The following is a 25,721-nucleotide window of genomic DNA, read 5'->3' on the forward strand; positions in this document are numbered from 1 at the left end:
CTTAATGGTAATCGATTACCATTGACTGTTTTAAAAAAATACATTTCCAAAAGTCACAATTCTTCAAGTGACTTGTTTCTAAAGATTTTTTTCAAAAGTTACAACTTTTAAGTGACTAGTTTTTCACAAGAGTCGTGACTCTTAAAGTGACTAGTTTTTGAAGAAATTGTCAAGAGTCACAAACTTTAACTTGAGTCATCAAGAGATTATAAATATGTGACCATGACATGAATTTCACAACAATCTCTTTCAATCAATCTTTCAATATCTTTCTACAGAATTTTCTGATTCATTTCTCTTCATCTTTCTAAAAGTTTTTGTTCAACACTTTCTCTTCCAAGAAAAGTTCTTTGATCAAAAACTTGTGCTATTCATCTTTTTCATTCTCTTTTCCCTTTGCCAAAAAGAATTCAACAAGGACTAATCGCCTGAATTCTTTTTGTATCTCTCTTCTCCCTTTTCCAAAAGAATGAAGGACTAACCGCCTGAATTCTTTTCTGTTTCCCTTCTCTTTTTCAAGAGAATTCAAAAGGACACAGTCTGAGAATTCTTTTGATTCTTTCCTTTCCCATAAACAAAAGATTTCAAAGGACTAACCGCCTGATATATCTTTTGTTTCCCCTTACAAAGATTCAAAGGACTAACTGCCTGAAAATTCTTTGTCTTAACACATTGGAGGGTACATCCTTTGTGGTACAAGTAGAGGGTACATCTACTTGGGTTGTTGTAACTGAGAACAAGAGAGGGTACATCTCTTGTGGATCAGTTCAAGTGGAAGGTACATCCACTTGGTTGTTTAAAAAGAACAAGGGAGGGTACATTCCTTGTGGATCTTTGCTTGTAAAGGTTTTTACAAGGTTGAAAGAAATCTCAAGAACCGGTGGTTGCTTGGGGACTGAATGTAGGCACGGGTTGTTGTCGAACCAGTATAAAATTATTGTGTTTGTTTTCTTCTTCCCTACACATTTTAATTTTCGCTGTGTACTTTACTTTTACGCTTTATTTTTGTTTAAGTTACATAACTTAGTAGTAAAGCTTAATTGAATCTAGTAACATTAAGAAGGATAAGTTTTAATTAGTCAAGGTACATTAATAATTAATTCAACTCCCCCTTCTTAATTATTCCGAGGCCACTTGATCCAACAGGTCCTTAGCTAACCACCGTCTTAGAATGTTATTTTTTTAAAAAAATTAATTAATTTAAAATAATAAAAGCATTATTATGAAATGACAAAAACAACATTAAAATAATAAAAACAATTTTGTTAGTTAGCCGAAGTTCTGTCTATAAATACATAAATGTACTATCAAAGTCAGAGCCAAATAATATCATTCATTCTTGATTAAATTACTTTTCTATTTCACCACCTAAAATAAGTAAAAAAGGTAGAAATCCAAAAGCAATGATTGATCAATACCCGCAACAGTCAAAAAACAATCTTCATTGGTCAGCTTCTTAACCAACTGATACATGTTTTCTCATTGAAAGTAATAACGAGTCAAAAGTAATTAGAGAATTCTATTATTTGTGATATATATTTCAAGGTAACTATTGATTATTTGTGATGTTTATTCAAACATGGTGCAACACCCTTTCACTAGTTGAAGGAGAAGATAAATTGTTAATCACCAAGAATATAATGAGAAGGGAAGACATATTTTATTGAATTGAATGGAAACAGAAAATAGGAGAGAGTAATCAATAATCATAGTGCAATTTGTTCACCTGAAATTCTTGGGTCTGAAACTCTGGTGAGAGGGCTTGAAAAAGAGCTTAGTTCCAATAAGGGAAGATCCAACAAGGCCCTTGATAGTAGATGGTTGAACAATAGCTAAGCTTGCTAAAGAAGCCATGGCTTTCTGTATGACCAATTGCTACTAATACTTTGGTTTTGATATGTTGCTTGAATCCCATCTTCATTGCCACGTGACCAACTTCATTTATTTGTACAAATTTTACAATTCATTCATGTCATGCCACATGGTTTCAAGATGGATAAGTCTATCCACTTAGTTGCATCTCTTTGTAAAGATAACATACTACGTGTGCTGATTGAGCTCTAAGGTATGAGAAGATGCATTATTTTTATACAGAGGGTTAGCTTATACGACTTAAGTAAATTAATTTACAGGTTAATTTGATATATTGCCAGTTACAGATTTTTATACTATCAATTAATTAATTTAACTTTTAAAGCAATTATTGTAAAAAAAAATTTAATAATATAAGAATTTATAAAACAGTAACGTAGGTCAATGAAATTTATTCATTTATAAATTATTACTGTTTTATAATAATTTATAAAATAGTAATAATTTATAAAACTTTTTAATACTTTGCCCAATATATAATCTTAGACAATATATATTTGTAATAATAATAAAATAGTCTAGTAATATATATATATATATATATATATATATATATATATATATATATATATATAAATTAGGGGTCAAACTATAGCATAGCAAATAAATTTAAAAAAACATTAAATTGGCTTTCCACCGTACAAGTTTAAATAATATAGAGTAGACTAATACGACAAAGAATGGAATGCATACTTGCGGAATAAACCAGGCCATATAGAGTAGACTATAGACTTTGTCGCCTCGAAAATATTACATGTGATAGGAATTAGGATCGACTAGTTAAGGAATAAAATACAAATGATGACTTTATTAATATGGTTTTTCTTTAATCTTGACGCATCCTAATAATATAGTATATACTAAATTCCCTGTCAATGACTCAATGAACAAGTTGCGTGGGCCTGCGTCTTCCTTCTCAACACAATCACGTTGGGAAGTTTCGCTTTGTTGCCGTGTCTGCAATTTGTCATTGGACCTTAAATTTAAATCTTTAGACGATTTTCTTAATATTTTCTGCCAATTGGAATACTCTTATTAGATTTATTTTTTCTTACTAAAAAAAATGAGAGAATAAAAAGACACTTTCAATATTACTGGCAAGATGCTAATGACATGTTGACGGTGCTAGCAAAGTCCACCCAATTACAACTACTCCACTAACCCCTAGGTGATAAGGAATCTCCATAAGGAGGGTTATCCACCAAGCAAAACAAATTACTTAAGAGGGATTTAAACCCACACCCATGGAAAAGGTAAAAATTTGTTCCAAATCCTTAATCACTTATATCAATCCGCATTAGCATTGGAATTAAATATTTGTTACAATAGTTATTGATATTTTTTTTTATCAGCCAAGAAAAAATATAGTATTAAAGGAATATAGGAGTAACCAATCCAGAAAAGGCTACTAACCCAATAAACATCATAAATTTGCCTCAAAATGAGCAAGCTATAACTAACAGAATAACACAATTGTTGCCTGACTTGCCTTCCCTGCATGAACTAGGATAACAGATTACATGATTGTTGCCCTCCCTGCACAAACCATAATTTGACGCCACGGCATAAGTCACGTGCTTTGTAATTTGGCAACATATTTAACCCACCTTTATATACTTCTCAAGTATGATACAAGGCCATGTCCAATCCCATGTACCATTACCTGACAATCATTGTATTTTAACACCAATAAACATTCGCATCATTAGCAGTTACATTATTAAAGATACTATCATTCCTATGTAGCCATAATGTCCAAATTGCTTCGAACCATACTACCTTCTATCTCACATTAGATTCTTTCCCTATCCATCCACAATGGTGCTGCAGTAGATGAAACTTTGGATCTTTCCCTATCCGACTTGTTTAGTTATATTTTAATTTTTTCAGATTTTATTTCGTTTGATGTAAATGTATTATTTTCTCTAAATTGATAGTGTTTTCAACACCTTCTAATTTACACGGGTATTAGAAATATAGATTACTAGCAATATTAGTTAATTTTAGTTAGTTATTAATTTAATTAATTACAAGTTAGTTACCTTTATAACCACTTATGTAACAACTTATTAGCATTAGTTATATAAGGTATAATGTATTCATGTAAAGGTGATTTTTGTTCATTTGAGCTCTATCTCAATATTAATCAGTTTTTTCTTTTCTCCATTTTTTTCTTCAACTAATTGTTTCCCATGACCTTGAACTTTATTCTTCTGCAAACTTTGCATTCATTCATTCATGACAGACATGAGATTTATGGCAGTACATTTTGTAACCCCATCCATCCATAGCAATAATTCCAGATGCCAAAGGAGAATTGGCACGCGAAAAATAAGTGACTTGCAGTTTACTCCTCTAACCTGCAAAAAGGGCAAAGGTAATCATGTGCATGCTGCTAGACATTCCTCCTTTTCATATTGCTCTTGGTTTGCACCATATCTTGCTCCACCCGCCACGCAAAAGCTGCAACATTAAAGGGGATTGGAGAACCCTAGATGACCTTAAACACATGAGCAGAATCTACTGAAATACCTTGGTATAACAATAAATTATATGCTTCTTTAACATAGTAAGATCCTGTCTAATTGGTTTTCCAAATCCAGATATCCTTTTCATTTTCCTTCAAAATAACCAAAATAACATCTGCCAAAAAACTCATCCACCATATTTTTTTCCCACTCAAACCTTTCTTTTCCACTCAAAATCCCAAGTCCACCTCCCCGTATCCCGTATCTTACTATGTTTTTGTAGTGAATTAGAGTATATAGCCTTGATACTTACGAAGCAAGGGTTGTTCTCCTATCCACTTATGATGTCACATTTCCACTTTCCTCCCGTCCCCTACTTTTCATGTCATATTCTTTTTTTTTTTTTACAAGGGGAAACTTATGTAGATTCATTCATAATAATTGCAGCAATACAATGAGGAGTAGAAAAATAAAATATGGAGAAGCGTTGTTTGCAGCAGCCATTGCAAGAGTGTGGGCAACCACATTAGCTTGTCTCCCTATAAACTTAACATAGAAGTTTGGAAATAACATCCAGGATTGCTTTACAGTCTTTGGTGATAGCACCAATATCAGATACATCTTGGTTAGACCTCTCAATTCTGTCTACGACACCTTTGCAATCAAGCTCAGTAATAGCGTGCATGATCTCCAACTCCACCAACCAACACGACTTCACCTTCCAACACAGAAAGAGTTGAGTTCTTCCACTCAGGTTTTGCCTGAACAAATGTTGGTTCTTTGTTACCAAACAAGCAGAAAGAAACAGAAACTACCAAGAAAATAGAGCAAAAAACCAAAAACAAAGAAATCTAGAATGTCCTACAATCAAGAAAATGGAAAACCCGAAAGCAAGAACATAAAATAAAGAGAACACAACACAATTACATGGTTCAGCCAATTTGGCTTACATCCACGGAAAGATCAACTCTATTGTGAATCCAGAATTGAGACGGGATACAACAGAGAACCCCTTCAGTTCTTGCCCCTTACATTCATGAAGAACTTTCAGTAAAAACTCAAGCCTCACATTCTGTTTTTCCTCACTTTGCGTCTTCTCTCTTAGTTGTCACTCAAAAATCACAGTGCCACTATCGTAATGATTTCACCACACACCCATAAAGGTTCCCATGCCCTTTATTTATGGGCCGCAAGTCACTAAGACTTAACAACATAAGACTGATTAGAAAACATTAAACAGACATGTGTAACAGTCAAATGAAACAAGTTGTTTCATATGCTGCAATGTGTTCCTTGCGCCTCAATCTAAGCTTTTCAATCGCCTTCTTGAGGACCTCATCTTCAAATTTAAATTTAAATATCCAAAATCTTTTCCCAATGCTCACCATCCCTGAAAAGCTCAAAAGCTATCCTTCACATTAATGTAACAATTGCACGATAAGAGAATTGGATGAGTAATTGTGTATGGTGGCAAGTTTTGTGCACGGAAACTAATTTTCCTTTTAAATAGTTGGGATTCATATGCGTAGGAATGGTGAAATAAATGAAATAGCAAAAAACAAAATTGTTGTGATTAAAATGCTTGGGTACTTGTTGATGACCAATTGAAGTATTTTTTAAGTCAGCCTAGACCACAACCTCTTCGATTTCATCTTTTCAAGATGAGATTATTGAATGATAAATTGAATGCACATATCATAGTACCATAGTATATATAAATAAATGGAATCCTTGATTTGTTTGTTTTCACAGCCTGGATTGACTGTGCCAAGGCCTATGGTGCCAGAGTTTAATTCAAGCGAAAACCCAGATCAACCAAGTCCAATCCCAATGTTACAACCTCCAATTGAAGATTATTATAAAATAATGCATCAAATTAGTCCTTGGAGTGTGGTGACCAGGGTAATAATGCTTAGGCCTTTCCTCTTTCTTTATCAATTTAAGTTCTTATTAGATTTTATATACCTTATTTTAAATCTTAATCACTTTTGTTTTATTATTAGTTGAGTGCCATTTGTTCTACATGTATAGGACCACAGGTGCCACTGAAGTTCAATTTAATTGACTAATCACCACATATAGAATCAATAACAAGGACCCTGTCATGGGATGATTCTAGTGCAGAAGTGGATTAAAACCCTTAATGGTTTCTTCCTTGGACTCCAAGCTAGAAGATCAAGGGCGACTTCTCTTGGTCCAGAAACTACTATCAGCAGTTGGACTTGGTGATCAACAGCAACACGACTTGTCTTACACTAGATTGTATTCCCTTGAGAGCCCATTGGACCCATCATTATATGCCAATCTAAATTAGAAAGAGCCTCAACCAATGTATGAGGACAGAAGAAGGAAGATGAGATCTATATTGTCCGGGATCCACAAATGACGTGGCTGATGACATAGCTTTAAAAATATACATGTCAGTCATCCTCGTCAGCCCTAGTACGAGAGCACAAACATTACTCGTTTAGCAATCAACTGGTTGGGAAGATATATTTGAATTTTAATGATAATGATATTATCACCTTATCAAATTAATGTAGGTATCCGCTTATCTAGTATCCACCCATGAATTATCTGTAAGAGTTGTTACGTTATTGTAACAGCCCTGACAATCAAGGACCCAAGGCTCCCGTCCAACATTATAAATATCAAGTTCTACCTTCACTTTTCCATCCCATTTTGACTCACTCACATATTTACTTGAGCGTTGGAGTCCCTTTTGCAGGTACCCTTCTCATTCCTCTGGTGGAGGACACATGCGGATTTGACATAAGAGATCTTGGAGTCTCCTTGCTTAGCAGTCAACTCAAGCTTAGCTCGAATCCCGTGCTAAGCACGTGATCACTGCCATATCTGCTAAGCCCAAAAGGCCCGCATAGGAAGCAAAGGAGAAAGACACATCGAGACTCAGAGCTCTCTAATGAATACATCCAAATCCTAAGCATCTCTAATAGGGGAAACCCTCTTTCTATAGTCATTCCCCCCTTCTCTTTCATTATCCATCCATCTTCTCCCATTCACATCAGTCCCTATAATGTGAAGTCTCTCATGACAATGAGAGGCTAAACCCCCATTGTTGGGAGCCTAGCAGTCAAATGCCCTTGTAATGTAATCTTTCCTTACTATCTATTTAATACAATGCCAATTTTTATTGTTTCTTTCCTGTGCTTTATTGTTATTGTATGGTTTGATCATCCATGCTTCTGTTTAAGGATTAGGCATTGGGAAGTGTTTAATTTCTAAAGAACTGTGAAAAAACATCTAAACAAATCATTGCTAGGGATATGGTGATATTGTTTAGCCTATGCATACATCTTTAAATTTCATGCAATTTACTATTTTATCTCTCCAAAGGGAATTGAGACAGAGAATAGATAAATTAGGCTATTCATCGGGAGGATCAATGTTGAGTATCATAGTAGATATGAATGGAAATTGGAATAGTATTAAATAGTGAAACACATTAACATTGCATCAAGGGTAGTTAGGCATGATAGGTTCCAAGATATTTTAAATTTTGAATTTTCCTTTAATCATTCAAATTCATTATCATCATCTTTATCTTCTATCTTTATCATCTTTAACTTTAAATTTTTATCTTATTTTCTACCTCTCTTTATCTTCTATTTTAAATTCCTTATCTTTCTTATTCTTGACTTTCTCCAAATTTTACATTTACAATTCTTCATTTCTTCTACCCTTCTCTTGCTCAAAAGTTAGGATATACATCAAAGCAAGTATAAACAAAGTCTTTGTGGATTTGACACTAGGACTTTTAAGTACTTTACTACTTGAGACAAATTTGTGCACTTGCCAATGAGTTAAAAATTTCACTTTAACCTAAGTTAGCTTTGGCTAATCACCTAAAACTTAGTTATTTAGGTAGTAAACTCTTTTCCAAGTACATCCCTATGCAATTGTTGGACCAATTGGGTGAATAACTCCCATTTATCATATAAATTGATGCCCAATTCATGTCTTTGGATCCAAACGATCATCCCAGAGATTTAGCTGAGGTCTTTGTCGAGTTAAGAAAACACAACATATGACTCAACCCAGAGATGTGCACCTTCGGAGTTGGAGGGGGAAAATTTCTAGGTTTCATGCTCACATACAAAGTTATTGAGGGCAATCCATATAAATGTGAGGCTATAATTATTATGAGAAGTTCAAAAATTTGAAGGAGGTTCAAAAGCTGATAGGTAGACTGGCATCACTATCTTGTTTCTTATCGAAAATGGTAGAAAAAGGCCAAACCTTTTTTTTTCAAATTATTGAAACAACCAAAGGATTTTAATGGGATGAGTAATGTGAAAGAATGTTCACTGAGTACAAAGAATTTCTAATAACTCTACCAATTCTTACTCGACCAACTCTTGGAGTTGAGTTATTACTCGACAATTAGTTCAACACTTTTGCAAACATTGCTCATTTACATGTTTTTGGATGTAAATGTTTTGTCCTAAACAATGTTAAAGAAAGCCTAGGTAAATTTGATGCTAAGGCGAATGAGGGCATCTTCCTTGGTTATTCCCTACATAGCAAAGCCTTTAGGATATACAACAAAAGAACCATGACAATTGAGGAATCAATACATGTTACTTTTGATGAAACTAATATTACCTCTCTCAGAAAGGAATTTCTTGATGATATTGCAGATTCTTTCGAAGATATTCACAATCAAGAAAGGAATCTAAAAAGGAAGAGAAATGAAGAAAACAAGGATGTTCAAGACGACATAGCCCAAGAAAATGATGATCTTCCCAAAGAATGGATGATTGAGGCCGTACCCGAATCAAATAAACATTAAAATGTAGTAACTAGGAAGTGATCCTAGGTCGTTTCCCAATGAGCAATGATAAACCAAATGTTCATAATATACTTGCAGTAACAGTAACAATGGGGGGGGGGTTGTTTATTGTGTGAATTAAAGAACAACCGAACTGGAATACGAAATTAATAATAGTAAAAACGTGTTGTTTCCTCTGATTCATAAGTCATTCTCTTGTCCTAGGTTATTAAGAATTCATCCCTAACAGTTAACCACTTAATCCAACCCTATTTTAATTTACTAAGCGAAAATCAATTTAGGGTTATCAATATGTGATTAAGCAACACATACACCAATTTATCCTTCGTTCATTAAGCACGAACATAAGTTAAGCACAGAGGCAATTAATTGAACACTAAGCGTGCATAGATTAACATTAACGAATGTGGGTTAATTGGTGAAGGGAAAACTGCCAGGAAACTACATTATAAACAGAACCTCGAAGAGAGTTTAGCTTCATCCTCAGAAGGAAACAACATCAGAAATTTAGCCTTCCATAATTTCAACCAAAAATAGAAAACACAATTGAAACTAAAGACAGAAACGTAAATGAAACTGGAAATAGAAACGAGAATAAAACTAAAGCAGAAACGTAAATGAAACTAAATGCAGAAGAAGAAATAAAGACGAAATTGCAATTAGAAGTAAAAAATGGAAAAGTGCATTACGTGAACAGTAACAATAAGCTCCAAAAACGTAAAACCCTAAACCATGTGCTCTGAATAATAGCCTAACATAATAGCCTTTACACGAATCCCAAGGCTACTATTTATAAGGGTCACTCAGAGTCACTGGGCCCTATTACATTATTCTGGCCCAAAATGAAATAAACACTGAACAACATAAAATAAAATTGCAATCTCCTAATTAAAAATTAACTAAGGTAAACATTGCTTTATTTGCCCTCTTTAAGTCCATGACCGAAATCCGGATTAAGCCCAATGCTTCATTAATTCCTGAAATTAGATTGAAAACATCCAATTAGCTGAATGAGCCCAAGTAATAAAACTACTTAATTAATTTGACAATTGAGACTAATCAGTAATCAGTAATTAAAATGATGCAAAAAGGGGTTAAGAAATAGGAAAAAATAATGGCACATCAATGGAAAACCTCAAGAAATCATCCTCTTGACAATATCATCGGAGATATCTCAAAAGGGGTAACAACTAGACACTCTCTTAAAGATTTATGCAATAACATGACATTTGTTTCTATGATAGAACCTAAAAACTTTAAAGAAGCCATAATAGATGATCAATGGATAGTTGCTATGCAAGAAGAGTTAAATCAATTTGAGAGAAATAATGTTTGGGAACTAGTTGAGAAACCACATAACTACCCCATTATAGGAACTAAGTGGGTATTTAGAAATAAACTAGATGAAAATGGTATAGTAATTAGAAATAAAGCTAGACTAGTTGCAAAAGGATACAACCAAGAAGAAGGAATAGACTATGAAGAAACCTTTGCACCCGTAACGAGATTAGAAGCCATTAGGATGCTTTTAGCTTATGCATCTATTATGAACTTTAAACTATCTCAAATGGATGTCAAGAGTGCCTTCTTAAATGGTCTAATTCAAGAGGAAGTATATGTAGAACAACCTCCCGGGTTTGAAGACTCACAAAAATTAGATCATGTCTATAGGTTAAAGAAAGCACTTTATGGGTTAAAACAAGCACCTAGGGCTTGGTATGAAAGATTAAGTAAATTCCTATTAGAAAAGAATTTCATTCGAGGAAAGGTAGATACCACCTTATTCATAAAGAAGAAGGATAATGATATCTTATTGATACAAATTTATGTTGATGATATAATATTTGGATCTACTAATGAATCTTTATGCAAGGAGTTTTCTATTGACATGCAAAGTGAGTTTGAGATGTCCATGATGAGTGAGTTAAATTACTTTCTTGGATTACAAATCAAACAAACAAATGATGAGATCTTTGTCAACCAAGCAAAATATTGTAAAGAACTCATCAAGAAATTCGGAATGGAGAACTCAAAACACTTGGATACTCCTATGAGCACTGGTTGCTACCTTGATAAAGATGAGTCCGGTCAACCCGTTGATGAAAAGCAATATAGAGGTATGATTGGATCTCTACTTTACTTATCTGCAAGTAGGCCAGATATTATGTTTAATGTGTGCATGTGTGCAAGATTTCAATCAAATCCAAATTTTTCACATCTAACTGCAGTAAAAAGGATCATAAGATATCTCTTAGGAACAGTTAACTTAGGATTATGGTACCCTAAAAATTCTGTATGCAATTTAGTAGGATACTTAGATTCAGATTTTGCTGGATCCAAAACAGATAGGAAGAATACTAGTGGCACATGTCAATTCATAGGATCTACTCTTGTCTCTTGGCACAACAAGAAGCAAAATAGTGTAGCATTATCCACAGCCGAAGTAGAATACATCTCTGCTGGTAGTTGTTGTGCATAAATCCTATGGATGAAACAACAACTATCTAATTATGGGATTGTATTTATTAGACCATGTCCCCATAAAATGTGACAACACAAGTGCCATAAATATATCTAAGAACTCAGTTCTCCACTCTAGAACCAAGCATATAGAAATTAAGCATCATTTTCTTAGAGATCATGTCCTAAAAGGTGACTGTGTTCTAGAATTTGCAGATACCAAAAATCAACTCGCAGATATCTTCACAAAACCACTACCCAAAGATTCCTTCTACACCATTAGAAGAGAATTAGGACTTCTAGATGCCAATGACTTAGACAAATGATTTGTTTTATGTTATGATGACTTGTTTAATACACATGCGTGTATTATGTTCTGTGAATGATTTATGACATTATGTTATTTATTCTCTGAACATAGGTTATGTGTTAAGTATTTGGTACTTAGTTAATTATGACTGAACTTGATGTTTTTATGTATTTTGCACTTAGATGTTTATGTTTTATGCTTAGACTTGATTATTTTGATGATATATGACTGAGTGGTATATATTCAATTTGGTTTTATTCAACTTATGCTTTATGTATGTTTTTAAATTATTCATGATTTACGCACTTTGGCCTTTTTGATGTTGGCAAAGGGGGAGAGAAAATGGGTATTTTAGAAATCAAGATATTATATTTTTTCAAAGCTTTAAAATTAAGCATAAATTCAAAAAGAAAGGGGGAGAAAGAGATGAGTGAACGGTAGAACAAAACTTGTATGTATCTTCTTGATTTCAGGATTGTCATCATAAAAAAGGGGGAGATTGTGGAAGCTATGCCTTCCAAGATTATTTTGATGATGCCAAAGAATCAAGAGTTAAGCAAATTAGAAAGATTCAAGAATCAAGTTTCAAGAATCAAGATTCAAGAACAATCAAGATCAAGATTCAAGACTCAAGATTCAAGAATCAAGAGAAGACTCAATCAAGATAAGTACTAAAAAGTTTTTCAAAACATTGAGTAGCACAAGAATTTTTCACAAAATATTTTACCAAAGAGTTTTACTCTCTGGTAATCGATTACCAAAAGGTAGTAATCGATTACCAGTAGCCATCATTGTTTTCAAAACTGATTTATAAAGTTGTAATCGATTACCATAATCATGCAATCGATTACCAATGCTTTAAAACGTTAGATTTCAAATTTCAAGAGTCACAACTAGTGATAAAATATTTTCAAATCATTTTAAACTTGTGTAATCGATTACACAATACTTGTAATCGATTACCAGAGTTTCTAAACATTTTGATTTTCAAAATTTAAACATGAAGAGTCACATCTGTTGATGTGTAATCGATTACACCTTGATGATAATCGATTACCAGTAATTGATTTCGAAAAATAAATTTCCAAAAGTCACAATTCTTAAAGTGACTTGTTTCTGAAGATTTTTTCAAAAGTCACAACTTTTTAAGTGACTAGCTTTCAAAGGAGTCATAATTTTTTAAAAGGTGACTAGTTTTAAAAAAATCGCCAAGAGTCACAAACTTTAAAATTTGAGTCATCAAGTGATTATAAATATGTGACCATGACATGAATTTCATAATAAGTTTCATAACAAGTTTTTTACAGAAATTGCTGATTCATTTCTCAACTTCTTTCTAAGAGTTTTTGTTCAATACTTTTTCTTCCAAGAAAAGTTCATTGTTCAAAAACTTGTGCTATTCATTTTCTTCATTCACTTCTCCCTTTGCCAAAAGAATAGAAGGACTAACCGTCTGAATTCTTTTGTGTTTCTCTTCTCCCTTTGCGAAAAGAATAGAAGGACTAACTGCCTGAATTCTTTTGTGTCTCCCTTCTCTCTTCCAAGAGGATTCAAAGGACTAACTACCTGAGAATTCTTTTGATTCTTCCCTTCCCCTTAAACAAAAGATCTCAAAGGACTAACCGCCTGAGATATCTTTTGTTTCCCCTTACCAAGATTCAAAGGACTAACCGCCTGAGAATTCTTTGTCCTAACACATTGGAGGGTACATCCTTTGTGGTACAAGTAGAGGTAAATCTACTTGGGGGTTGTTATATTGAGAACAAGAGAGGGTACATCTCTTGTGGATCAGTTCAAGTGGAGGGTACATCCAGTTAGTTATTCAAAGAGAACAAGGGAGGGTACATCCCTTGTGGATCTTTGGCTTGTAAAGGATTTTACAAGGTTGAAAGAAATCTCAAGAACCGTTAGTTGCTTGGGGACTGGATGTAGGCACGGGTTGTTGCCGAACCAGTATAAATCTTGTATTTGTCTTCTTCTTCCCTACACTTTTTAATTTCTGTTGTGTACTTTTAATTGTCGCTTTTACTTTTGGTTAAGTTTTTGTTTCTGTTCTTTACTTTCTTAACTTTTTAGTAAAAGCCTAGTTGAATCTAGTAACATTAAAAAGGATGATGTTTTAACTAGTCTAGACACATTAATAATTAATTCAATCCCCCCCCCCCCCTTCTTAATTATTCTGAGGCCACTTGATCCAACACTCATGCAGAAGGGGTGAGTGCAAGAAAGCTTGAGTCTGTGTGTCGTCCCAGCTATTCTAGTGCCAAAGAAAGACAAAACTTGTTGGATGTGCACAGACTGCAGGGCCATCAACAACATCACAGTAAAGTATAGACATCTCTTTCCTGGGTTAGATGATATGTTGGATGAATTGCATGGAGCTTGTGTTTTCTCTAAAATTGATTTGAAAAGTGGGTACCATCAAATTAGGATTAGAGAAAGGGATGAATGGAAGACAACTTTCAAAACTAAGTATGGGTTGTATGAATGGTTGGTTATGCCCTTTGGGTTGACCAATGCTCCTAGATCTTTCATGAGATTAATGAACCATGTGTTAAGGGAATTTCTAGGAAAATTTGTTATGGTTTATTTTGATGATATCTTGATTTACAGCAAATTCCATTATGAACATCTTGTGCATCTGAGACAAGTTTTAGAGGCCCTTAGGCGTCAGAGCTTGTATGCTAACATAGATAAATGTGTGTTCTGTATGGACCATGTAGTTTTCCTTGGTTTTGTTGTTAGTTCACAGGGAGTACAGGTTGATCAAGAAAATGTGAAAGCCATTCAAGAATGGCCAACCCCCAAAACTGTTGGTGAGGAGTTGTACGCATTGGTAAGGGCATTTTTTACCCAAAAAATTTGTCATACATAGTGACTATGAATCCTTGAAGCATCTTAACTAAGGGTCAAGGAAAACTGAGCAAGAGACATGCCAGGTTCTAAAAAATGACACATTTCATACCCTGTAAGAAGAATGATGATGCATGCCATGTTGCTGATTTATTTTTCAAGAAAGTGGTGCGTCTCCATGAACTACCAAGAAGCATCATTTTAGACCGAGACACCAAGTTCCTTAGTCACTTTTGGAGAACATTATGGGTAAGGTTGGAACAAAGCTTCTTTTTTACACCACATGTCATCCTCAAATTGATGGCCAAACTGAGGTAGTAAATCGAACTTTGTCTTCTTTTCTTAGAGTTGTGATTAAAAAGAATATAAAGATTTGGGAAGAATGTCTGCCTCATGTTGAATTTGGATACAATAAGGTTGTACATAGCACTACACAACACTTTCCATTCGAAGTAGTGTATGGTTTTAATCCCATGACTCTTCTTGATTTGTTACCATTGCCTAACATTTCTGATTTTAAGAATAAGGATGCACATGCTAAAGTTGAGTATGTGAAAAGATTGCATGAGCAGGTGAAGGCTCAAATTGCAAAGTAGAATAAAAGTTATGCCAAGCAAGCCAACAAGAACAGGAAGGAAGTGGTACTTGAACCAGGTGATTGGGTTTGGGTACACATGAGGAAGGAGAGGTTTCCTAAACAAAGGAAGTCCAAACTTCAACCTAGAGGAGACGGATCTTTCCAAGTACTAGAGAGAATCGATGACAATGCTTACAAGATCGATATTCCCAGTGAGTATGGAGTAAGTTCTTCATTTAATGTTGCTGAATTGAGTTCATTTGTTGCAGGTAATGATTCTGAACATTTGAGGGCAAATGCTTTCCCAGAAGGAGGGAATGATGAGAATCCTAAAACTACCCAAATACAGGGACCTATGACTAGGAGTAGGACCAAACAATCAGTGGATACCCTTCAACAAATGGTAGCAGACATACTTAACAAGGCCCAAGTGGAGAGAAGATTATTTAGAGTACAATTCAAGTTTTTTTTAATAAAGTGGAATTGATGCGTGTGGTGTTAAATATCAAAAGTGTAGTGGTACAAGACATAAAAATCCATGTAAGATTTTGGTTTGATTTGAAAGTTTGTTTTAATATAACGTTACAATACTTTTTTTAATCTACCACAATATGCAAAACAAACACAAATGGATTTTTTTTACCATTTATTCTTTATTACAGTATGCTAGATTCAAATATGAACACATAACTCAAATTAACTAGTACTTCCTTATACTAATCAATGTTGTTAATGGCGGATGGCGGTTCATGGCGGAAAGTCAAAAATCCGCCATAAAAATATGGCGGATGGCGTAGTGGAAAATGGCGGATGTCATGGCGGAAAAAAAAAACATATATATAAACTCATTGAAATTGAAAAAAACAAAGGATTGCATTCAAATAAACTAAAAAAGTTTCATGAGTTCATACAATAATCAAGTACTAACACCAAATAAACTCATTAAAGAGTTCAAAATAAGACAATGATAAAAACATAATGCAAAGTGCAAAGTGAAGGTTGAGGCTCTAATCATCTTCTCCAATCCCAACATAATCATCTTCGTTGTTATCATATGGTAATGGAGCATCTCCCTCTCCCTCTTCCCCATCAGACGCCTCAAAATTGACCATGATTTCTTCTTCTTCAGATTCAACATCAATATTCTCCTCAACATCTAGATCCTCATCATTTTCTTGGACTGCTTTTTGCTTCCTTGATGAAGATCCAACAATCATTGCCTGTTTTTTAGAAGTTTGGGCAGCAGCAACACTTGTTTTTTGCTTTTTCCGCCTAGTATACATCCTACACTCTCCAACCCCCGAAGCCTGATACACAGTTGCCCAATTTAGAGCATCATCATCTGTAGATGCAAATGTCTTTGGTGTTTTGATGATGATCATGATGAAGAAAAGCAAATGATGCAAATGATTCAAGAATACAAGCCACAACATCAAGATGATCACTAGTACATTAGGAAGGAAATTCCTAATTGATATAGCAAAAGGTTTGGCCAAGTAATGTATGTTAAAAAGTGTTTTTCAAGAGATTTACTCTCTGGTAATCGATTACCAGAGGATGTAATCGATTACCAGTGGCCAAAAATGCTTTACAACAGCTACTAAATATTTGAATTCAAATTTTAGACTGTGTAATCGATTACACCATATTGGTAATCGATTACCAGCAGTTAATAAACGTTTTAATTCAAATATTAAAGCCTGTAATCGATTACACAACTATTGTAATCGATTACCAGAGGAGATTTTCAGAAAATAACTTTCAAGGGTCACATCTATTCAAATGTTTTTATGAATGGCCATCAAAGGTCTATTTATATGTGACTTGGAAACACGAATAGAGAGAGAGTTTTTGATTGCCCAAAAAGTTTTATCCTCTCAAAAGATTAAGAGAGTTTTTCTAAATTGAAATATCTTATCCTCTCAAAGATTCCTTGGTCAAACGCTTGCATATTCAAATAAGGAATTATGATTGATCTTCATTGTACAATCTGTCTCTTTCAAGAGAGATTTCTTCTTCTTTTCTTTTACTTCTGAAAAGGGGTTAAGAGACCGAGGGTCTCTTGTTGTAAAGGATTCCTGAACACAAGGGAAGGGTTGTCCCTGTGTGATTCAGACTTTGTAAAAGGATTTTACAAAGAGAGTGGAAAATCTCAAGTGGGTTGCTTGAGTACTGGACGTAGGCACAAGAAGTGACCGAACCAGTATAAATCAAGTTTGCATTTCTCTCTTCCCTTAAACTTCTTTTATTTATTGCTATTTATCTTTTGCCTTTAAAGAAGTTTATTCTGAATTATCTTTTGAGTAATTCATGTTAAGGATGCATTGTTAATCTAAAGAGAGAGAGCAAGATTTAAATTGGGGAATAGTTCTTGTTATCTTAATTCAACCCCCCCCTTCTTAAGATATCTGAGGCCACAAGGTCCAACAAGTGGTATCAAAGCAGGATTCTTGTATAAAGTTTAAAAACTTCAAGAATAGATATGGCCTCAACCAAATTTTCATTTCTTGAAGGAAATTTTATTAATAGGCCTCTTATGTTCAATGGCGAGGGTTATCACTATTGGAAAACCCGAATGCAGATTCTTATTGAAGCCATAGATTTAAATATATGGGATGCCATTGAAGTTGGTCCTTTTATTCCTACAAAGGTAGTGGGAAATGTAATTATAGAAAAACCAAGAGAAGAATGGAATGATGATGAAAGAAGAAAGGTTCAATACAATTTAAAGGCCAAAAATATAATCACTTCTGCATTAGGCATGGATGAATTTTTTAGAGTCTCAAATTGTAAAAATGCAAAAGAAATGTGGGATACTTTGCAAGTAACCTATGAAGGCACAACCGATGTCAAGAGATCTAGAATAAACATTCTTATACATGAATATGAAATGTTCAGAATGTTTCAATATGAGACCATAGAAGATATGCAGAAGAGATTTACTTGTATAGTTAATCATCTTGCATCTTTGGGAAAAATATTTCCTAATGAAGATCTGATTAACAAAGTGTTGAGATGTTTAAGCAGGCAATGGCAACCAAAAGTAACAGCAATTGCAGAATCAAGAAATCTCACTAATATGTCTCTTGCCACTCTCTTTGGAAAACTTCAACAACATGAAATGGAACTTATGAGACTTCATCACCATGAAGAGAATGATATAAAGAGAAAAGGAATAACACTCAGAACCTCATCATCTTTTATTCAAGAAGAAAGTGACAAAGAGGACTTGACTGAAACAGAAGAAGATGATGATGATTTCAGACTCTTTGTGAAAAGATTCAATAAATTTCTGAGAAACAAAAGAAATAAAAGGAAATCAAACATGAATACAAAGAAGAAAGAAGAAGACTCCTCCTTAGCCCCATCATGCTATGAAAGTAATCAACCTTGGCACATGAGATCCGATTATCTTGTCTTTGAAAGAAGAATTGAAAAATCCGACAAGAGGAATCTCAAAGAAAAGAAAGAAAAGAAAGCATAGATCACTTGGGAATGGCATACATCAAAGTTTATTCAACAAACAAAGGCCACGTGAGGTCACTTGTCATTGATTGATTACTTTGATGATTCTTGTCCATAATTGTTAACTTTTGATTGAGTTTTTTTTTATGCTTGTTTACTCCTTAAGTATTTGATTGTCATTAATGTTTTTGATTGATAGTTATGTGGATTGTTGTCTTTGATTATGTTTTGATGATTGCTTTTGTTTGACTGTGTTTAATTGTAAATATTTGATTATATTTGATTGGTGTGTGTTAATTGTTTGATTAATACTTGGTTGAATGAATTAAATACATATTAGTGATGATGATTGATAGTGTTAGATGTATTTAGCATAAACATAGGTTATTTTAGAGAAACTAGCCTAGGATAGGCTCTGGTAATCGATTACCAATCAGTGTAATCGATTACACATGAACAGGCCGCCTGTAATCGATTACAACATCCTGTAATCGATTACCAGAAGGCTTATTGGGCCTGTAATCGATTACCAATACCTGTAATCGATTACAATGCGTCATCTTCTATAAATACTCACGAAATCGGAGCTCGTGCGCAGCCAAAGCTTCCTCCACGTTTTCCTCCATACCTAGAACTTCAAACCTTCGATTCTCACTCGATTCTTCACCAAATCACGTCCCGTAAAGCCTAATCTTCCTCTTTTTCACTCCTCTTTCACTTCCACCGATCAAAATCCAGAAAAACTTCATCAAATGGCAGAGCCATCAAAGAAGAGAAAGGGATCATCTTCCACCGCCACCGCTGCTGCCCATCGCCGTCACGGCCCATCCGGAGCACCCACAGTACCTATTCCTCCTTCTTTGTCATCTCCAAGATCATCAACACTGTTTTCATCCGATGATCAACGTCTACGGTACCTTTCTCAGTTTTCTTCTAGAATAATCTTAGACCCTAAGTACCTAGACGTAGAGTTCTTTAATGATGAAACGTTTGATTGCTATCAAGTGTTTCAAAATTCTGGTCTTGTTGATTTCATGTCATTTAAATTGCCATATTATCCTGAACTTGTAAAGGTCTTCTACTGCAATTTAAAAATTCAGGATGGTATTATTATGTCTGAAGTGCATGGTACTTCTATGGTCATTGATCAGTCACTTTTCTTTTCTTTGACTCATTTACCCAGTCAAGGTGCACCTTTTGAGGGCACCATTGTTGATGACTGGAAATTCGATTATTCGAGTCATGATGCTCGTCGCATGGTCTGCAATGATCAAGCTGACATGACCGGTAGATTGTTGGCCGGGTCATTAACTTTTGATAATCGCATCATGCATTATATCATTGTTAGAATTTTGCTTCCTCGGTCTTCAAATTTAGCACAAGCCTCTGAGGAGGATTTGATTCTTATGTGGGCTTTTCTAACCGGTCGTCAGATCGACTGGGCCCATTTGGTTCGGTACCGAATGCATAAGGCATTACGGGCCAATGCACCTCTTCCTTATCCACACTTGATTACTCTGTTTTTGCGTCATTTTCAAATTCCGCTTGATGATGAACCCTTTGTTCAAGTCAAGCGTTCCTTTGCAATTGGTGCTGGTGCAGTGACCTCCTTTGGGTATCGTAAAGATCGGAATGGACAATGGCTGAAGAAGGATGCACTCCCTCCTCAAGATGAACGTACTCCTTCACCTCCTCCTCAACGTGAAGATTCCGCACTCATGAATGAAGTCCTCTCCGAATTACGGGGTCTTCGTTCGTATGTTGGTGACCGCTTTGACTCGTTAGATTCACGCTTTGCCGGTATGGACATTCGTCTTCACAGCTTGAAGAGGATGTCGGATACATTCGTCAGAGTTTCGATCTTCCACCACCTCCTCCGTCTTCTTAGCTTTAGATTCTGATTATTTATCTTTTATAAGCCGTGTATTTTGGCTTTTAGTTTCTTAGAATTTACATTATTATGCTAAGTACTTTGCTTATTTATCTTGTGGATTTTAAATTTCAGTCTTGGATGTTTTGTGGTTGTTGACATTTTCAGTTATTTGGATTCTGGTTTGATTATTTCTTGTTTGTGAGTTTGGCTTATTGTATTTAATACTCTGATGCTTATATCTTGCTACTCCATTGTTGTAACTATGATGATTTCCGAGATCTTTGGCTTTTTGATGTTGCCAAAGGGGGAGAGAACTTGGGTTAGAAATCAATTAAACTACTCATTAAAGTTAGGCATAGGCATACATGCCAAAAGATAGGGGGAGTAAGGGCTGTTTGAACATGCTATCATCTTGTATATGGTTTGTCTTGATTTCAGGGATTGTCATCATCAAAAAGGGGGAGATTGTAGAAGATCTTTGGTGTTTTGATGATGATCAAAGAGCTTAGAAATCAAGTGATAAAAGTGATCATAAATTCCGAAATATAGGGGGAGTAAACGCACATTTTATCTATACACAATTGGTTGTTGCTTGCTTGAATCTTGATCTCAGGTATTGTATTGTCATCATCAAAAAGGGGGAGATTGTAGATGCAAATGTCTTTGGTGTTTTGATGATGATCATGATGAAGAAAAGCAAATGATGCAAATGATTCAAGAATACAAGCCACAACATCAAGATGATCACTAGTACATTAGGAAGGAAATTCCTAATTGATATAGCAAAAGGTTTGGCCAAGTAATGTATGTTAAAAAGTGTTTTTCAAGAGATTTACTCTCTGGTAATCGATTACCAGAGGATGTAATCGATTACCAGTGGCCAAAAATGCTTTACAACAGCTACTAAATATTTGAATTCAAATTTTAGACTGTGTAATCGATTACACCATATTGGTAATCGATTACCAGCAGTTAATAAACGTTTTAATTCAAATATTAAAGCCTGTAATCGATTACACAACTATTGTAATCGATTACCAGAGGAGATTTTCAGAAAATAACTTTCAAGGGTCACATCTATTCAAATGTTTTTATGAATGGCCATCAAAGGTCTATTTATATGTGACTTGGAAACACGAATAGAGAGAGAGTTTTTGATTGCCCAAAAAGTTTTATCCTCTCAAAAGATTAAGAGAGTTTTTCTAAATTGAAATATCTTATCCTCTCAAAGATTCCTTGGTCAAACGCTTGCATATTCAAATAAGGAATTATGATTGATCTTCATTGTACAATCTGTCTCTTTCAAGAGAGATTTCTTCTTCTTTTCTTTTACTTCTGAAAAGGGGTTAAGAGACCGAGGGTCTCTTGTTGTAAAGGATTCCTGAACACAAGGGAAGGGTTGTCCCTGTGTGATTCAGACTTTGTAAAAGGATTTTACAAAGAGAGTGGAAAATCTCAAATGGGTTGCTTGAGTACTGGACGTAGGCACAAGAAGTGACCGAACCAGTATAAATCAAGTTTGCATTTCTCTCTTCCCTTAAACTTCTTTTATTTATTGCTATTTATCTTTTGCCTTTAAAGAAGTTTATTCTGAATTATCTTTTGAGTAATTCATGTTAAGGATGCATTGTTAATCTAAAGAGAGAGAGCAAGATTTAAATTGGGGAATAGTTCTTGTTATCTTAATTCAACCCCCCCCTTCTTAAGATATCTGAGGCCACAAGGTCCAACATCATCTTCAAATACCAAATCATTTCCAGCATCATTATCATCATCTTGATCCATCTCTCCCACGAGCCATTCATTGCATACATCAATATCATTAAGAGAAATTGGATCAATTTCATCTCTTGCATTATATCTTTGCTTCAATTGTTGGTTGTATTTGACAAACACCAAATCATGCAACCTCTTATGCTCAAGCCTATTTCTTTTTTTGGAATGAATCTACAACATAACAAATAAATGTTGATTTCAATCTCAAATATACTCCAAATAAAACTTGATCATCAAAATTAAATAAAATTAAAAAGTATAGTTAGAGTTTTTTCACAATTACTTGCTCAAACACACTCCAATTTCTTTCACATCCTGAAGCACTGCAAGTCAAACTCAAAATCTTAATAGCTAGCTTCTGCAAATTTGGAGTTTGTGACCCAAACATTCGCCACCAATATGCTGCAATACCAATTACCAACCAAGAGCATAACTTAGAATTCTGAATTATAAAACTAATACATAAAAAAAATAGTATGATAAAATTTTCTTACTAGGAGAATGGGTTTTCCTTTGAGCCATTGCAAAGTCGGAACCAAAGTGGTCAGCACCAATCTTGTAAAGATGCAACTCGGTTAGAATTTTCTGTTGCACATCAAATTGTGGAATCAACTTCTTAATGCACTCAAACAAACCATTGGTGACCTCAAAATCAAACTCCAAGTCAGTGTTGTCATAAAAGAACTCTGGATTTAAGAAGTGGGCAGCTGCATGCAATGGCCTATGAAGCTGACAATTCCATCTTTTATCAATGATTGCAAACACATCTTTGTACTTGCTTTCATTGTTGTTGAAAGACTTGATAATTGTTTCTTTTGCCTTGTCCATTGCTTCATAAATATAGCCCATGGCTGGTTTCCTTTCACCATCCACAAGACGAAACACTTTCACAAGTGGAGCCATGACTTTAAGAGTGTAAACCACACTATTCCAAAAAGAAGGCATGAGCACTACCTTTGCAGCTTCTTTTCCCTTAGGCTCCTTAGATAGCTTGTTCAAGGTCCATTCATCAGAAGTAAACATTTTTCTAATATTGGCTTTCTCTTTGTGAAGCCTTTCCAAGGTTAGATAAGAAGTGGCAAATCTAGTAATAGCATGTCTCACCAATTCCCTCTTCTTTGTAAAATTTCTCAACAAACTTAAGGTACTAGAATGGGCATAGATAAACCCAACTAGATTAATTGCCCTTCTAATTGTCTTCCTTATCAAGGGAAGCTTCCCAATATCTTCAAGCATCAAATCAATACAATGAGCTGCACAAGGAGTCCAATAAATATGTTTCCTTTTCTCCTCCAACAACTTACCCGCTAAAACATAGTTGCTCCCATTATCGGTTACAACTTGAACAACATTCTCTTCTCCAACTTCCTCCACAATGACATCAAGCAACTCAAAAAGCTTTTCACTTGTCTTTACAAAATCAGAGCCATCAACAGACTTCAAAAACATGGTACCAGCTTGAGAGTTAATCAAAAAATTAATGATGCATCTTTGTTTCCGATCAGTCCAAGCATTGGACATAATAGTACAACCATACTTGACCCATTGCTCCCTATGGCCTTTCATCAAATTTTCAGTATATTCAACTTCCTTCTTCAAGAGTGGAACTCTGATGTCATGATAGCTAGGAATGGGCAAATGTGGCCCATATTGACCAATGGCTGCAACCATGTTCTCAAAGCTTTTCAATTTAATGAGGTTGAATGACAAACCTGCTTGGTACCAAAAGCGAGCAATATGTTGATGCACCTTCAATACTTCATTCTTATCCATTGACTCTCTTATGTTCATTTGCCTCAGCATCTCCATTTTTCTCCGATTGATTGCATTTTCTGGATTCTTACAAAATTTTTCCATTGGTCCTTTTTTAGTCCCACACTTTGTCTTTGCACTTGCAGCAGCATTACAAGAGTCCGCAAACTCATCTTCTTCACTTCCATCATATCCAATCGGTTCACCAAATTCAAAGTCTCTTATATTTGCCATATTACCACTGCCAGAAGTACTGTAAGTGGTCCCACTTTTTTTTGTAGCCATATATTCCTTCAACTCTTCGACTACATTTGGGGGAGTTTTCTTGCAAGCTACAACATTGCCCGACTTCCCAATCAGGTGTTGTTTGGCTCAGGTTATTCCTCCCTTAGTGATTTTTCCACAGAAATTACAAACAATGGTGTTTGTATCTCCTTCCACTAGTGAATGGCAATATTTCCAGCCTGGGTCTACCTTATTTTTCCTCGTTGCACTTGCAGTAGCAGCATTGGATGATGGTTCAGCCATTTAAAAGAGGTCTGAACAGAAAAAAAAAATTGTGGTGTCAAATACGAAAAAAAAAGGGACTGTTAACAGTAAAAAAAGGTGTGAAATAGCAAAAGGAAAAAAAAAGCTGTAGACAGAAAAATGGGGTGTCAAACAGCAAAAAGCCCAAAACAAAATTAAAAAAAAAGAGCAGGTCTGACCCGCGTCTTCTTCTTCTTCTTCTTCGTGACTTCGTCTTCTTCCTTCGCGCGTCTTGTTCATGCGTTGCCGGGGCTCGTCGCCGCCGTTTGTGCTTGCCGGGGCTCGTCGCGATGCGTGCGCGTGCGAACTGCGGGAAGGGGTGGTGTCGCGGCGGCGACTGGGTGCGGCGGGGTGCGGGAGTTACGCAGGCAGAGAAGGTTTTGAAGGTAAGCTTTTGGAGGGACGCAGGTAGGCTGAAGGCAAGCTTTTGGAGTCTTTTATTTAATGAATAACCGGGTAGGGTTGGGTTGGGTCGGGTGGCCCAACTCCTACCGCGGACAAAAACCCACCAAATTCCGCCATTTCCGCCATTTTCGCCACCCCGCCACGACCGCCATGGCGCCGCCATCCCAAACCCGCAACGCCACCGCTATTCGGTGGCATTTTTTCGAAAATCCGCCACAGAAAACCGCCATGGCGCTGCCATGGCCGCCATTTAACAACACTGATACTAATCATTGGTTTCATCAATTCATGCTAATTAGAAGGAAAAAAAACTCAATTTCTAGGGTTCACACTTAACACAAGAACACATCAATTTCACAACAATTTTGCATTGGGACATCAATTGGTTTGTCAAACATAGTCAATTCGTGATTAAAAGCATATGAACATAATTGAATTTCATAAAACAACCTAAAATAACCCAAAATTGATCCTCTAGGGATCCCTACACATGTTCATTCTAAGCCCCATCGGTGAGTAACTCATCATTTACCTCGATGTAGTCGCTCAAGCATTTTTTTTGTTAACAA

At 35.2% G+C, this 25,721-nt stretch overlaps 1 protein-coding gene across 1 annotated transcript; it reads right to left on the reverse strand.

Moving 5' to 3' along the window:
* Nucleotides 1-16,295: 16,295 nt before the first annotated feature.
* Nucleotides 16,296-24,479, reverse strand: LOC102667287 (uncharacterized). The gene is made up of 4 exons (XM_014767859.3): nucleotides 22,962-24,479; nucleotides 22,751-22,869; nucleotides 22,428-22,638; nucleotides 16,296-16,695 (listed from the first exon to the last, which is right to left on the reverse strand). The coding sequence occupies exons 1-4, from the start codon at nucleotides 24,451-24,453 to the stop codon at nucleotides 16,361-16,363; spliced, it is 2,157 nt and encodes a 718-aa protein (XP_014623345.2). The 5' UTR covers nucleotides 24,454-24,479; the 3' UTR covers nucleotides 16,296-16,360.
* Between the last annotated feature and the right edge of the window lie 1,242 nt (nucleotides 24,480-25,721).

This window comes from Glycine max, chromosome 2, assembly GCF_000004515.6.
Source record: "Glycine max cultivar Williams 82 chromosome 2, Glycine_max_v4.0, whole genome shotgun sequence".
Lineage (NCBI taxonomy): Eukaryota > Viridiplantae > Streptophyta > Magnoliopsida > Fabales > Fabaceae > Glycine > Glycine max.

Excerpts from the sequence above, each read along its gene's own strand:
- LOC102667287 (XM_014767859.3), bottom strand. The coding sequence starts at position 24,453 with ATGGCAAATATAAGAGACTTTGAATTTGGTGAACCGATTGGATATGAT. Across the intron at positions 22,870-22,961 it reads AAGGAAAACCCATTCTCCTA|CATATTGGTGGCGAATGTTT; the intron begins GTAAGAAAATTT and ends TTGGTATTGCAG. Across the intron at positions 16,696-22,427 it reads AAATGATTTGGTATTTGAAG|ATGATGATGCTCTAAATTGG; the intron begins ATGATGTTGGAC and ends TTGCATCTACAG.